Below are 15,862 nucleotides of genomic sequence, written 5' to 3'. Positions count from 1 at the left end.
AGGTAGGATCCTACAAAGGTGCCAGAATTGCATTTAAGCATGGTGCCTAAGGTCAAAGTAGGTGTGTTTAAGGGTGGAGATAGCCTTAGGCGTAGTTAGCTGTGATTTTTCATCAAGCTTAGGCACCAGTAATGTAGGCCTTTAAAACCTTGGCCTGCATTACCGATGCCTAAGTTTTTCTGTAGCTGCGATTCTGTTAAAGGCACATACACATGATTGACATTCAAACTGCATCAATTTTGTAGCCGCCGCTGGATGTAGGCACCATTTACAGAATTTGTCCCTTAATGTACACATAAATTTACAGCAACTTTGAACAGGTGTAAATATGTGCATTAGCATTTGTGCACCACTAGTTTTTATTGCCTATGTTGCCTTTATAAAATAAATGCCTTTTTGGACTTCTCACAGAGACTTCTTGTTATAAAAACAGGTCCTTAATGCAGCGGTCTCAAACACGCGGGCCGCATGTGGCTCTCCAGGTTTTATTTGCGGCCTGCGGTCTGGAGGTGATCATTGTCTTCCTTTTGGAGCAGCAGCCGGCTCGTTCGTTCAAAGCCGCGGGTTGGCGGCTCCTTGCGCTCTCTACTCCTGCATCGGAAGCCTCTCTGATGTCACAACATCAGAGAGGCTTCAGACGCAGGCGCGGATCTCGCAAGGAGCCGCCACCCGCAGCTTTGAACGAACGAGACGGCCAGACACGCTGCTGCTCCAGTGGCGTACCAAGGGGGGGGCGGTCCACTGTTCTCTTCCCTGCAGGGCCGACCAACTCTCGCGGCTCGACGTCAATTCTGATGTCGAGAGGACGTTCTGGCTAGCCAATCGCTGCCTGGCTGCTCGGAATGTCCTTTCCGACGTTAGAATTGACGTCGGGCGGCGAGAGTTGGTCGGCAGAAGAGAAGCAGGGAGATCTCTGCCTGTTCCCGATAGCGGCAGCGGAAGCAGCCTATTCCGCGGCGGCGGTGGCATGGGGGAGGGCAGGAAGGAAGGAAGAAAGAAAGAAAGAAGGTGGGGTGGGGATAGGGAGCCAGACAAAAAAGCAAAAAATGGGGCACGGAGGAAGGAAGAAAGAAGGAGGGGGGACAGGGAACCAGAAACAAAGCAAAAAATGGGGCACAGACAGAGAAAGAAAGAAGAAAAAGTTGGGGGAGGGAATGAGGTCTGGAGGAGAGGAAGCATACAGGAGGCTGAAAGAAGGGAAGAAGTATTGGATGCACAGTCAGAAGAATAAAGTGCAACCAGAGACTGATGAAATTACCAAACAAAGGTAGGAAAATGATTTTATTTTCAATTTAGTGATTGAAATGTGCCAGTTTTGAGAAAGAAAAGATATTGAACTTTAAATGTGAGTGTTGCAGAAAAAAATAGAGTACTTGGAGGGCCGCAGAAAAAATAGTTAATGTCTTATTAAAGAAATGACAATTTTGCATGAGGTAAAACTCTTTATAGTTTATATATCTTTCCTTTTAACTGTTAAAGGAAAGTTTTATAAACTATAAAGAGTTTTACCTCATGCAAAATTGTCATTTCTTTAATAAGACATTAACTATTTTTTCTGCGGCCCTCCAAGTACCTACAAATCCAAAATGTGGCCCCGCAAGGGTTTGAGTTTGAGACCACTGCCTTAATGTTAACTCACATTCAGCTTCTTGGTTTGCTGCTTCATGGTCTGTATTTTTTTTAGCAAAGCTAAAGCTTTATTATATGCATTAATTGTCTTAAATTTATCTATCTGAAATTCTAAAGGTTCCAGGTACGGTCACCGACCTTCTTTCAGAAATGTCGAGACCAACACTGGTACATTTCTCAGCTGGAAGCAACTCAAACAAGCTATATCCAGCAAGTGAACAATCTTAAGGAGGTAAGGGTTAATTTACGATTCTATGTCTGAATATTGAAATACATTGAAATGTGCTAGTTTCTACCACATTGAGTCTCTGCTTAACTTCATAAGTTTCAGGGATGTGTGTGAATGGTTAATTTTTCTTTTTAAAAAGCAAAATGTTTGTTGCAAAATTAACATTTGACCATCAAGTAATCCAAAGTAGCTTTTAGAAAGTCCATAGCATACTCTTTCTCAACATGGTACATTTGCTTCAGATTTTCCAGAGCCACATAATGTTTTCTTTATATTTTATTCCCAAATTAATTGCACTTCACAGGAAATAGGAATCAACAGCTATAGTACGGACTCCTGTATATCCACAACAGAACAAATATTTCACAGAACTAGGTCCACAAATGTAGATCCCACCCATTCTCTGCCCTCAGAAATGCTTATATGTTTATCACATAAAAGGCACTTCTCTCTGAATCACTAACTATTCTCTGTACTCTTTTAAATCTCTAATCTAATAAAGCTATATGGTGCCTATTTACATATTGCGGCACCGGGTTGGAGTCGCCCCCTCTTAGTATGCCACTGGTTGCACCACCTTTAGCAGCAGTAATTGTGCCCAAACACTATATAATTTGATATCAGTCTTTCACATTGCTGTTGAGGAATCTTAGCCTGTTTTTGCTTTATGTAGAACTGCTTTATTTCAAATTCATTTGTAGATTTTGAGTTTGAACTGATTGTTTCAGTCCTGCCATATCATCTCTGTTTAGTTTATTTCAGGATTTTGACTAGACCAATTCAGAACTTTTAATTTTGTTTCTGCTCAGCCATTCAGATGTAGACTTGCTTTTGTGTTTTGGATCAATCTTACTGCATAATGCAATTATTCTTCTGCTTAAGGACAGATGACTGGACATTCTCCTTAAGAATTTTCTGGTACAGTATTGAATACAGGGTTCCTTCAATAATGGCAAGTTTTCCAGGTCCTAAGGCAGCAAAGCATCCCCACTCCATCACACTACAACCACCATGTATGATGTTTTTATTGGAGAATGCTGTATTCTCTTTATGTCAATGTTGTCCAAAGAGTTATGCTTTTGAACTGTCTGTCCATAGAGCATTATTCCAAAAGGCTTGGGGATCATCTAGGTGTGTTTTGGAATGGTTTACCTATATCCATTAAAACAAAACCAAATGACTTATTTTTTGTAAAACAAAACAAAAACCAAACAAACCTGAAAACTTTTTATTTGATACATTTTTAACAATAAAGATAAAGGCCAAATGGCCCATCCAGTCTGCCCATCCGCAGTAACCATTATCTCTTCCTCCCTCTAAGAGATCCCACGTGCCTATCCCACACTTTCTTGAATTCAGACACAGTCTTTGTCTCTACCACCTCTTCAGGTAGACTCTTCCACATATCTACTACCCTTTCTGTAAAAAAAGTATTTCCTTAGATTACTCCTTAGCCTATCACCTCTTAACTTCATCCTTTACCCTCTCATTTCAGAGCTTCCTTTCAAATGAAAGAGACTCGACTCATTCGCATTTACACCATGTAGGTGTTTAAATATCTTCTCTCCTGCCTTCCCTCCAAAGTATACATATTGAGATCTTTAAGTCTGTCCCCATACACCTTATAACGAAGACCACACACCATTTTAGTAGCCTTCCTCTGGACAGATTCCATTCTTTTTATATCTTTTTGAAGGTGCGATCTCCAGAATTGCACACAAAATTCGAAATGAGGTCTCACCAGAGTCTTATACAGGGGCATCAATACCTCCTTTTTCCTACTGGCCATACCTCTCCCTATGCACCCTAGCATCCTTATAGCTTTTGCCTTCATCTTTTCATCCTGTTTGGCTACCTTACAATCACACCCAAGCCCCGCTCTTCTGTCATGCACATAAGTTCTTCACCCCCTAAACTGCACCATCCCCTCTGGTTTTTGCAGCCCAAATGCCTGACCTTGCATTTCTTAGTATTAAATTTTAGCTGCCAAGTTTCAAACCATTCTTCAAGCTTCGCATCCGGGGTGTCTGCTCTATTGCTGATTTTGGTATCATCCACAAAGAGGCAGATCTTTCCTGACAGCCATTCAGCAATATTGCTTATAAAAATGTTAAAAAGAACAGGCCCAAGAATAGAACCTTGAGGCATACAACTGGTAACATCCCTTTCTTCAGAGCAATCTCCATTGATCACTACCCTCTGTCGCCTTCCACTCAACCAGTTCCTGACCCAGCCCATCACTTTGGAACCCATCCCGAGGTCATTCAGTTTATTTATTAGACGCCTGTGTGGAAAACTGTCAAAGGCTTTGAAATACACCACATCTAGCGCACTCCCTCTATCCAATTCTCTGGTCACCCAGTCAAAGAAATTGATCAGATTTATCTGACAAGACCTACCTCTAGTGAATCCATGTTGCTTCTGGTGCTATAAACCACCAGATTCCAGAAATTTTGCCATTGTCTGTTTTAAAAGCGTTTTCATTAATTTTCTTACCACAAAAGTTAGACTTACCAGCCTGTAATTCCCTACTTCTTCCTTACTTCCACATCTGCCTTTCTCCAGTCCAATGGTACCACTTCCGACTCTAGAGAAGCATTGAAAAGGTCAGTCAGAGGAGTCACCAGGACTTCCCTAAGTTCTTTCAGCACCTTCGGATGTACACCATGTTATCTCATCACTTTGTCTTCCTTTTAATGTAGCTAGCTCCTCAAGAACACAACCCTCTGAAAATCGATCAGGGTCTGCCACTCCTTCATCCCTATTCATGTTTGTCTTCTGCAGTCTTGTTCCTGTCGTTTCAGCCATGAACACAAAACAGAAATTTTTTTTATTTATCTCCCGCCCTTATCCAGGGCAAATAACACTTTTACATACATTACATTTAACATACAAATCACATCCACACAACCATCACTTTAACCAAAATACGCACATACATACAAAGTATAAAAATACAAGTAGCATACAAATTGCTTCAACTGCAAGAATATAAGAATGCCTATGATATTCAAGTCACTAGCATGATGAGTATCATTAAAACCAGTAAAACAAAACAGACAATGGAATATATCAGTGACCCGCACTCTGCACTCAACAGTCACCACTATTCCTCTCTCGAGCACTCTCATACCCCATATTTCATCGTACAGAACAAATGTCTTTTAAATATTTCTTAAAGTTCTGTAAATTCTGTTGATGGCGGATATATTCTGGAAGGTTATTCCATTCCCATGGGCCAGTGCAGTGAAAAACACTATTCCTGGATGTTGAAAGTTGCAAGTCCCACACAGATGGAACAAACAAGTCAAAGTGCTCAGTAGACCGATAGACCGAAGCAAATGAGCCGACTGTAATATCACCCACTGAAATATCAGAAACACTTTCCCCGTTTGTAAACACTAAGTCTAATATGACCCCATCCACATGGGTTCCATTACCAACTGCTGGAACAGTTCTCCTTGTAGAGAATCCAGGATCTTCCTACTTCTGGAAGGTCCTGCAGTAGGGATACCCCCAATCAACATCTGGCATGTTAAAATTACCTATTAGTAAAACTTCCCCTTTTTTTAGATATATTTTGAATGTCTACTTCTTTTGTCTGTGAAGGAAGCCTGTATATCACACCAATGTAAATATATTTACCATTCCCTATTTCCAAATTGATCCACAATGCCTATTCCTTGTCCTGCAGATCTGGCAATTGTGTGGCTTTAATATGGTCTTTAACATATAACACTACTCCCATTCCTTTTCTTCTTACCCTGTCTATCCTGAACAGATTATAGCCTGGTATAACTATATCCCAGTCATGGGTCTCTTTGAACCATGTCTCCGTGATCGCCATTATATCCAACTCATCTTCTTCTATCACAGCTTCTCAATCCAGTATCTTGTTTCCCATACTTCGAACATTAGTTTATATTGCTTTCCAGACATTACCGCCTTTTCCCATCTGTGTAAAGGTATTCAGTGATTTACTTACCTGAGGCTTATACTCACCCAGGGACTTTGATCTCCCTGCCCCATCACTTCTAGCTTAAAGCTCTCTTCAGTAAATTAGCCTGCCTGCTGCCAAAGACACTGCTTCCCTTCTTTGATAGATGCATACCATCCCTGCTCAGCAGGCCTTGGAAAATCATCTCATGATCCAGGAAGCCAAAACATTCCCAACGATACTGTCCACTTAGCCACGCATTCATCTCCAGTATGCGAGCTTCTCTGCCCTTTACCCTCGACAGGGAGGAAGGATGAAAATACCACCTGCGCACCTGACTGCTTCACCTTCTCTCCCAGAGCCAGAAAGTCACATTTGATACATTTGCAGGAGTACCTGGCAGTATCATTAGTGCTAATGTGGATGAGCAGCATCAGATAATAGTCATCAGTCTTGATGAGTCTTTGCAATCTTTCTATAACATCTTGAATTTTGACACCAGACATACCTACTGGAACATCATGTCTGGTCTGCAGATGGACACTTCTGTACCCCTCAGAAAGAACATCACCAACCACCACTACCTTACACCTCCTAAGCGGTCATGGATCCAGTAATTTTGGGGATTTCAAGCCTTGGTCCTTAATTTCCCTGGGATGCTCTCATCTCCACTTCCAGGGCTGCATACCAGTTCTTTAGTTCTAGGGTGGGTAGAGTCTCAGTAACAGTCTTGCAGGGTTCCATAATCTTATTCCAGCTGCTTCTTCCCCATTGCTGGAAATCTTTTATGCCTCATGAACCATTTCATCGATGTACCTCTCATTCTCACGGATGCTCCTCAGTCTTGCCACCTCCTCTCTCAGTTCCTTTACTTCCTTCATGAGAGATTCAAGCTGAGGCAGCTTGCACATGGAACCACTTCCTCTTCTTGGGTAACATTTTCTATCTGTACAGAGACAGAAGCTGTAAACTGAGCAGCAGCTTTGGTGACAACAATTTTTCCCAGCCATATTGTGGTTGTAGAAGTACTTGCACCTGGAAAAAACAGAAAAATTCTACCAAAGCAATGCCTTGTTCCTGGTTGGCTGAAGAGCCTGTAAATCAAAAGCTCAGCCTTGGCGTGGGCGGGAGGGCAGTTACTTTTTCATTTGGGTGATATTAGATGTTGGATTACTTTGTTCCTTAACAAAATGATGGCAGGGAAAATCAGAAGGTTGGCAAAACCTTCTTCACATTACTCTATATACCTGCTCTCACTATAAACATGGTTGCAATTGAAGCAGGCCATTCAGGCAGGGTTCTCTGAATGGAAAAGTTTTAATACTCAATATAGTTTGGAATTCTCATGCTTTCAGGTAGACTTCCTGGGACACCAGGCCACGCAGTGGTATAAAACTATTAATGATTTGGTTAAAAAGAAACCTAAAAATGGCCTTAGGGATATTTGGAGCATTGAGATTAAGCATCAGATTTCGGCTTCTCAATGGCCACAAATTTGGTCTTGGAGAATGAAATGTACAATGTCTGCATCTATGAGACAAACATGGTTTTTTCTTTTGCATAGAGCATTTTGGACTCCAGTTAGATTACAGAAGTTGAATAGTTCAAAGTCTAATAGATGCTGGCATTGCAATCTTGCAATAGGGACTTTAGATCATCTTGTGTTTTATTGTCTCTATATCTTAGCCTTTTGGAATTCCATCTGGGATCAAGCAAATTGTTTACTGGAAAATCATGTAGCACTATCTTATGATACGGTATTATTTGGAACTTCTATGAGAAAAAAGAGTCAGATATCTTCATTTAATAATAAACTTTTATTAAGCATGACTGGAGTTGCCATTCAACATATCACTAACAATTGGAAGGATTGTAGAAGACTTAATTTCAACTTTTGGTGGAATTCATTATGTCACATGTTTAAAATGGAAAGATCATTAGCTGTACAAAATGGAAATTATAAGACTTTTATTAAAATATAGGAGCCATTGACATCTTTTTGTAATAATTAAACACCATTTTTTTTCCTATTGAAATATACACCATAAATAATAGAGAGGAGAATGGGGAAAGGGTTCTGATTGTATTGATTATTTAGTAATATTGGGGAAGTTGGGAGGGATTTGGGTTTACATATACAATTTATGTTTTTCTGGAGAGATTTGCAAGTGATATTTTCAATAGTATTTATGGTTATATTTGTACACTTGTTAAATGATTGAAAATGAATAAAGATTAATTTAAAAAAAACCAAAAAAACCATGCTAAAAGATGCTCCTGTTTCAGATCAGCACTCCATACATTTCAAATCTCTACAGACCTCAGTGGTGTTGCTGTGTAATCGGTCAATAACTCATTTTCTTATTTTCAATAGTCTCTTTATCTCATTTTTATTTTTTACAAAATTGTATTCTCATCTTTTTTTTATTTTAAAAATTAATAATGACTAGGAGAAGTCTCTCTGACATATAATCAATACATATAATCAATGTTTTGCATAGTGCTAGTTCAAGGAATTCCCATTCACTGCTTATTCTCTTATACCAACTTGCCATGTGAGTTGCCTCAGATCAGCCATAACTTCATGCAGAAACTTTTGAGGCAGCAATTGTATAAAGGCACAGTATATTGCCTTTAGAAAATAGGCACGATATATGTTTTCCTTGGCTAAAAGCTACTTTCTTACTCTGTATTCAGGCAAGATTTATTTCAAATTAAGTTTATGCCCTTTTATATTGTTTACCATTCTCCATCTGTCATTTTAACAGAGACTAGCAATTGAGCTTGCACGCAACCAGAAGTCACGAGGTGTGTTGCCCCCTGATACCCATCTGAGCCCTCAAATTGAAGGTGGTTCTGAGATGAGATCTAAGAAATCTGAAGCACGTCTAGAGAACATATGTTCATCAACCACAGAAAGAGATACCAAAGATGAAGAGGAGGAGGAGGAAGAAGAGGAGGAAAAGATCCTTCGTGATGTACTCATTGTAGGAGCTCTTTTTTGTCTTTCCCTGTTCTGCAATTGTATTGTAGTGCTTGATTTGTTCCATCTGGAAAGTTATTTCATGGTATACTATGTGAATTTGAATATAACTATGAACAGGTCTGTCTTAACCTCTAATAAAGAAATAAAACTGTTAGGTTTATGATTCTATCTCTCTTATGTGAAAGTAGGAAATCAAGGAAAATTATTGCTAAAATGGAACTGGCAGTGTTCTATGGTGGAACATGGATTCTAGTTATGCCACAGATTGGATTGAGAATACACTTATCCTTAATTCTTATGGTTGGTGGATTGACATCTGGTTTTGTGTTAGTGTGTGCCAAAAGTCCTATAAAATTTAAGGGCCTAAATATATGTATACTGTAGAGGAGAGGCAATGATAGACTTGGGAATAAAATTAGAAAATATCTTCATTTCTAGTGCAATGTGTCTAGTGTTCCTGAACGCTAGGGTTTTGTATCTGAATTAGAAAGTTGCTTGCAGAAAACTGTCAGTCATGTTTTCCAACTCTATCTCCTTCCCAGGGAGCTGCTCTTGCCCCCTCAGCAAGTTGCTCAGAAGTGTGGGGAGGGGAGAGGGTTTATCTGCCCTGCAGTTTTATTATTTTTAGGTATTTTTGTTCAATGTTCTTTGTAGACTCAGTGCCTGGAGGTTCCCACTTGGGGCCTTTGCCTGGGAGAAGATGCAGACTTGCACAGCGGAAGTCTACTGCTTGCAGAACCAGTCCCTTGATTCTAGCTGAAATCCTATGCGGAACAGATTTTGGAGCTGCTCCAGAGAGCAATCCCCCAGCGTAGCATTATCTGCAGGTCCTGGGGTCAATGGTGGTGACCCTAGAGGTGGTTACTAGGGACAGACACATATAAGACCTCCCCAAGACTCCTCTCTCACTGGTCCCCTCATTCGGACTCGCTACACAGCTGCTCCCCTGGCTACCTACAGCAAAGAGCAGCCTGCTGTGATAACTGAACCCAACAGCCCTTTCCAGGGGCATGCCTCTCCACATCTTCTTGGAGATATTGATGACTGATGCCAACATTTATGGTTGGGGGTTCACTATGTTGGACTCCAGCTCAGCAGAAGTGATCCATAAATCGCCTGGAACTCAGAGCCATTTGTCTAGCACTGGAGAAGCCTCTGGAGGGCAAGGCACTCAGTCTTCTCGGATAATGCGACAGTGGTAGCATATGTCAACAAGCAAAGAGGCACCAGAAGCGCCCCATTGTGTTTAGAAGCTCTCAACTTCTCTTCTGGAGGGCAGAGGCTCACTTGCAGGCCCTTATTGGCTGTCTACGTGGCAGGAATGGAAAATGTGCAGGCCAATTTTCTCTCGACTCTCCACAAGCATTCGATGCCATAATTCAGCCATAGTTCGGTGACAGCCTACACAGATAAATCTTATGGACTTGACGGTGAACACCAAGATGCCTAATTTTTACAGCCGAAGATCTGAGCTCGGAAGCAAGGGGTTGGCCGCAGTATTCCAACTGTGGCTGGAGAATGAGCACTTGTACGTGTTTCTCCTGTGGCCGTGTTCGGTCGAGTCATTCACAGGATTGGATCCATTCCAGCTTTGTAGTCATAGCAGTGCCCGATTGGCCTCACAGGCCATGCATGGTAGGTGGACTTGGTTTGTCTCCAGATGGACGAAAGCCTTAGATGTTTGGTCCATTTGGATCTATTCACTCAGAGACCACTCCTATCAAGAATCCGGAACACTTTGGGCTTAAAGCATAGCTCTTGAGCGAGCAGCCATGACAAGCAAGGGTTATTTGGATGTGGTTGTTACCACATTGCTCAGAGCTAAGAAGCCATCCATGGTGGCAGCCTATGCTAAGGCCTGGAAGTCCTTTTAGCACTGGTGTACAGTGAAGGATGTAGAGCCCTGGCGAGCTCTGATTTTGGTAGTCCTGGATTTTTTGCAGGAGGGATTTCAGAAGGGGCTGTCGGTAGGTTTTCTGAAAGTGCAGTTACAAGGCTTTTCCTGTTCCAAGTTTGAAGGGAAAGAGGCTCCTTGATCTCTCACCCTGATGTCGCCTGGTTCATTAAAGGGGCTCTGCGTTTGCACCCTCCGGTGCATTCCCCTTTCCCTTCCTGGAACCTTAACATTGTGTTGCAAGGTCTCAGTATAGCTCCATATGAGCCTTTACCAAGAATTTTCACTTTTGGATTTTACAGTCAAGCAAGCGATTATGATGCGATTATGTTGGCAAGATGCATTTCCAAGTTATAACCTCTTTCCTGTAGTTGCTTATGTTCATGGAAGAAGGGCTCTTATGCACAGTTCTTTCCTTTTTACTGAAAGTAGGCTCATCTTTCCATGTCAATCAGAAAGTCTGTTTGCCTGCTTTCCACCCTAAGGGGTCTAAGGAAAAGGATAAAGTGTTTGCTGGATGTCAAGTGAGTGCTTCTTTAGTACCTCGAAGTTACCCATGAGTTTCGCCTTTCAGATCACTTTTTTGTTCTGACCAGTCATGACAAGAAAGGGAGGCCGTAACCTGGTGCCTCGATTTCTAGATGGATTAAAATGACCATTTCCTCCATGTATGTGGGCCTGAATTCTTTACAAATCCTTGTGCATTCACTAGTTATTTCTAGATTGAATTATTGCAATTCATTACTTATTGGACTTCCACAATACCAACTGTATCTACTCCAGTTAGTACAGAATACTGTGCTCAGGCTTCTTTATAATCGCACAGAATTTGACCATATCACTCCACTTCTCAGACTTGAGCACATGCTTACGATCTCTTTCAGGATACCTTTCCAATATAATCTTCTCACTTTTCAGATTCTGGACTCTGGTCTTCCTCTATTCTTATTTTCTCATTTGATTCCCTATTCACCCAGGAGTGAGCTGTGTTCCTCAAATCAATCCTTACTGTCTATTCCATCCTTTAGGCAGCTGTTTTTGGATATTTACAGAGAGTAGTTATATCTGCGAACAGAAAAATCCCTGAAGTCGTTTAAATCTCACTTGAAGGCTTATTATTTCAAAATGGCATTTGAACCTAATTCCTAATAGTTTGTCCCTTTGCAACTTTTGCCATAACTTGAGACTAGGGAGTCTTTATCTCTGCAATATTTTCTCATAATTCTGACTTGGTAGTTAATTTGCTTGTAACTTTTTCATATTATTTGTGATCAGGTAGTCACTATCTTATACTTATCTTTACTTTTCCCTTTTATCCTTTCTGTATCCTACCCTCTTGTTCTTATCCTGCTTGGGGTTTTTTTTTCCATAACCTTTTCCTAAAAAATGTCGTTGCCATCGTATGTCCCTTGGCATGGGACATACAGTACACCTTCTACCTATCATTTGTCCCATCTATTGGGCCATTGTGTTTACAATAGCCGTAAATGATAACAATGAATAATACAAAATTTTGCTAAAAAAATTATGATTGGAACCAGCATAACGTAAAATTTATTACAATAGGAAAAAGTTAAGATATTGTAAACCTTTTCTGCCCTTTTGTCCTTTTGTGTCTAGTTTGGTTAATTTGTTCGTGTACTTTTCCCTTGTTATGTTTTTATTTTAAATATTGCCCACTGTTTTTATTTACTGTAAACCGCTTTGATTGCTCATTGTTTTTATTAATTGTACACCGCTTTGATTTTTTGTTAAAAATGGCAGTATATAAAATAAAATAACTGTATAACTGTAATTGCGTTGAAAGCGCACTCCACTAGAGGGTTTGCTGCTTCTTAGGCTGCCTCGCCTGAGGAGATTTGTAAGGCAGCTACATGGTCTACCGTTCATACCTTTACCAGGTTCTATAGGGCGGATGTAGCAGCTAGGAAGGATGCCGCTTTCGGGTCCTCCATTTTGAAGGCAGGCTCTGTGGGCCTACCCTAGCCTCTGGGGACTGCTTTGTATGTCCCTAGCATTCAGGACCACTAGACTCATTGCACTAGGAAGAAAGATTAGGTTCTTACCTCAGTAATCTTTTTTCTTGTAGATATGTCTAGTGGTCCTGAAGCCCTGCCCTGTGCATGGGCTTTGCCTGCCTTATGCCTTAAGATCAATCTGGATTTGAAGAATTTTCTCTCTCTCAGAGGAGCTGAGAGGAAAAAAAAAGAAAGATGATACATAAGTAAATCTTCATGACTATATAGTAACATAGTAAAATGACAGCAGATAAAGACTCAAATGGTCCATCCAGTCTGCCCAACCATACCCTCTCTTTAAATTACTGATTTAATTTAAATTGTCCTTTTTCCTAGATATTTCTGGTCAGCTCTGCCCAGTACTAGTCTGGCTTAAGTCTCTGCTTGATAGCAAATCATGCAAGTAGCTATGGGCTCTGTACATAATTACTGCAGATTGCACAAGTTTGGATGTTATAATGTTTCCTATGTTTGTTACAGAGTAGAGCAAAATTGTAGTGTCAGGGATTTTTCCCCATTTTCCTCCTTCCTGTTATGTCTTTGATTACAGTTCCACTTGATTGCTTTTGTACAAACTGAGGGTGCAGGAGCAGCTCCTTGGTAAGGAGTTAGAAAACATGATTGACAGTTTTCTGCAAGCTCTTGCTTGTTCAGATACAAGACCCTAGCATTTAGGACCACTAGACACATCTACAAGAAAAAAGATTACCGAGGTAAGAATCTAAACTTTCTTTCCATTGCGAGGCTGTCCCCTCTATCTACCACTTTTTTTTATGGAGGTAGGACAAAAAGAAAAGCCTGAGATGTTCACAGAAACTCTTTGCTGCAAAAATTGAAAGGAAAGGAAAGTCCGAGATCAAGTGGGGTCCTTGGCATTTTAAGAGGAAGCACCTAGACAAACTAGCTGAGCCCTAAATTCCTGATCTCCCATCATTTTTCCAAGTTTATTAAAATTTTGTTATCTTGCCTTATCCATAATCTCTGCTGCTTCTCTGTAGAATACAGAGAATGCTTCATTGTACAGTTTTATGTCTCTATTTAGCAACAAGAGTTCTCTGATGGTGACTTGGATATTGATCTCACAGTGGAGGAAGAGGTAAATCACCTGGATGGTAGCTACTCTTCTGCCAGTTCTACAGCAACCAGCAATACTGAAGAGAATGATGTTGATGAAGAGACCATGTGAGTTGTAGTGCAGTAAGATAAGAAGAAAAATATTTATAGGATTGAAAGGGAATGCTATGTTTAGTTTTCCTCTTAAATCTTGTTGCTTTGGATCTGCCTCAGTTACTTTGGATTTTGATACTGTTATCAACCAGAACACATGCATAAGACAAACTATTAAGGGCTTGTTGACACTTGTGCTTGGTTTCTTCTTTGCTTATTGTAGCTATATAAGTGATAAGTAGTAGTAGTATCAGGATCATTATCATTGCTTTGCTTTCTTTAGGTCTGGAGAAAATGATGTGGAGTATAGCAATAATATGGAATTGGAAGAAGGGGAGCTTATGGATGCTGCTGGAGCATCAGGTATGAGAGAAGAAAATCAAAGAAAATATTTCAAACAAGAAAAAGTTTGCTAAACACTTCACTGCCCTGACCTACATGTTACCAGATTTGTTTTATTGTATCTTGCATTTTTCTGCAAGGGCCCAGAGTTTGTTGTGTTTTCCTCTTGCCTCACACATCCCTTACAATTTGTAAACAGAGTACTGCAGCATGCTCCCTTCTAGATTTTTACCATAGTGTGAGTTAACTCTACTTTCCCATGTTGGCTTAGAATGATAACTTGGCACTATACATGGCCACATCCAGGCAAAGAAACGGGGCCTTATATCAGGAAAAATGCAGACTGCTGTGTGCTGCTAAAAAATTATCTGTATTTGTTCTAAAGGTTAACATAGTAACATAGTAGATGACGGCAGATAAAGACCCGAATGGTCCATCCAGTCTGCCCAACCTGATTCAATTTAAATTTTTTTTTTTAATTTTATTTTTTGTAATTTTTCTTCTTAGCTATTTCTGGGCAAGAATCCAAAGCTTTACCCGGTACTGTGCTTGGGTTCCAACTGCCAAAATCTCTGTTAAGACTTACTCCAGCCCATCTACACCCTCCCAGCCATTGAAGCCCTCCCCTGCCCATCCTCCACCAAACGGCCATACACAGACACAGACCGTGCAAGTCTGCCCAGTAACTGGCCTAGTTCAATATTTAATATTATTTTCTGATTCTAAATCTTCTGTGTTCATTCCACGCTTCTTTGAACTCAGTCACAGTTTTACTCTCCACCACCTCTCTCGGGAGCGCATTCCAGGCATCCACTACCCTCTCCGTAAAGTAGAATTTCCTAACATTGTACCTGAATCTACCACCCCTCAACCTCAAATTATGTCCTCTGGTTTTACCATTTTCCTTTCTCTGGAAAAGATTTTGTTCTACGTTAATACCCTTCAAGTATTTGAACGTCTGAATCTTATCTCCCCTGTCTCTCCTTTCCTCTAGGGTATACATATTCAGGGCTTCCAGTCTCTCTTCATACGTCTTCTGGCGCAAGCCTCCTATCATTTTCGTCGCCCTCCTCTGGACCGCCTCAAGTCTTCTTACGTCTTTCGCCAGATACGGTCTCCAAAACTTAACACAATACTCCAAGTGGGGCCTCACCAATGACCTGTACAGGGGCATCAACACCTTCTTCCTTCTACTGACTACGCCTCTCTTTATACAGCCCAGCATCCTTCTGGCAGCAGCCACTGCCTTATCACACTGTTTTTTCGCTTTTAGATCTTCGGACACTATCACCCCAAGGTCCCTCTCCCCGTCCGTGCATATCAGCTTCTCTCCTCCCAGCATATATGGTTCCTTCCTATTATTAATCCCCAAATGCATTACTCTGCATTTCTTTGCATTGAATTTTAGTTGCCAGGCATTAGACCATTCCTCTAACTTTTGCAGATCCTTTTTCATATTTTCCACTCCCTCTTCGGTGTCTACTCTGTTACAAATCTTGGTATCATCTGCAAAAAGGCACACTTTTCCTTCTAACCCTTCAGCAATGTCACTCACATACATATTGAACAGGATTGGCCCCAGCACCGAACCGGTTAAAGTTACTCTGGTCTTTTGCTGCCATTTCTTGTAGTCTTTTGGTGCTATAACATCACAGCTGAT

The 15,862-nt window shown here is 40.8% G+C and overlaps 1 protein-coding gene across 9 annotated transcripts in view; it reads left to right on the top strand.

Annotated features, from left to right (window-relative positions):
* TRIM37 (tripartite motif containing 37) overlaps positions 1-15,862 on the top strand; it is a 290,609-nt gene that overhangs the window by 198,195 nt on the left and 76,552 nt on the right. For all 9 annotated transcript variants that reach the window (XM_033921675.1, XM_033921674.1, XM_033921671.1 and 6 more), the window contains 4 exons: positions 1,747-1,861; positions 8,564-8,782; positions 13,736-13,875; positions 14,144-14,223. In XM_033921675.1, coding sequence (XP_033777566.1) covers positions 1,747-1,861; positions 8,564-8,782; positions 13,736-13,875; positions 14,144-14,223 — 554 coding nt within the window. The remainder of the gene's footprint in view (positions 1-1,746; positions 1,862-8,563; positions 8,783-13,735; positions 13,876-14,143; positions 14,224-15,862) is intronic.

This window comes from Geotrypetes seraphini, chromosome 15, assembly GCF_902459505.1.
Source record: "Geotrypetes seraphini chromosome 15, aGeoSer1.1, whole genome shotgun sequence".
NCBI lineage: Eukaryota > Metazoa > Chordata > Amphibia > Gymnophiona > Dermophiidae > Geotrypetes > Geotrypetes seraphini.
This window is presented reverse-complemented; position numbering and strand designations above follow the sequence as displayed.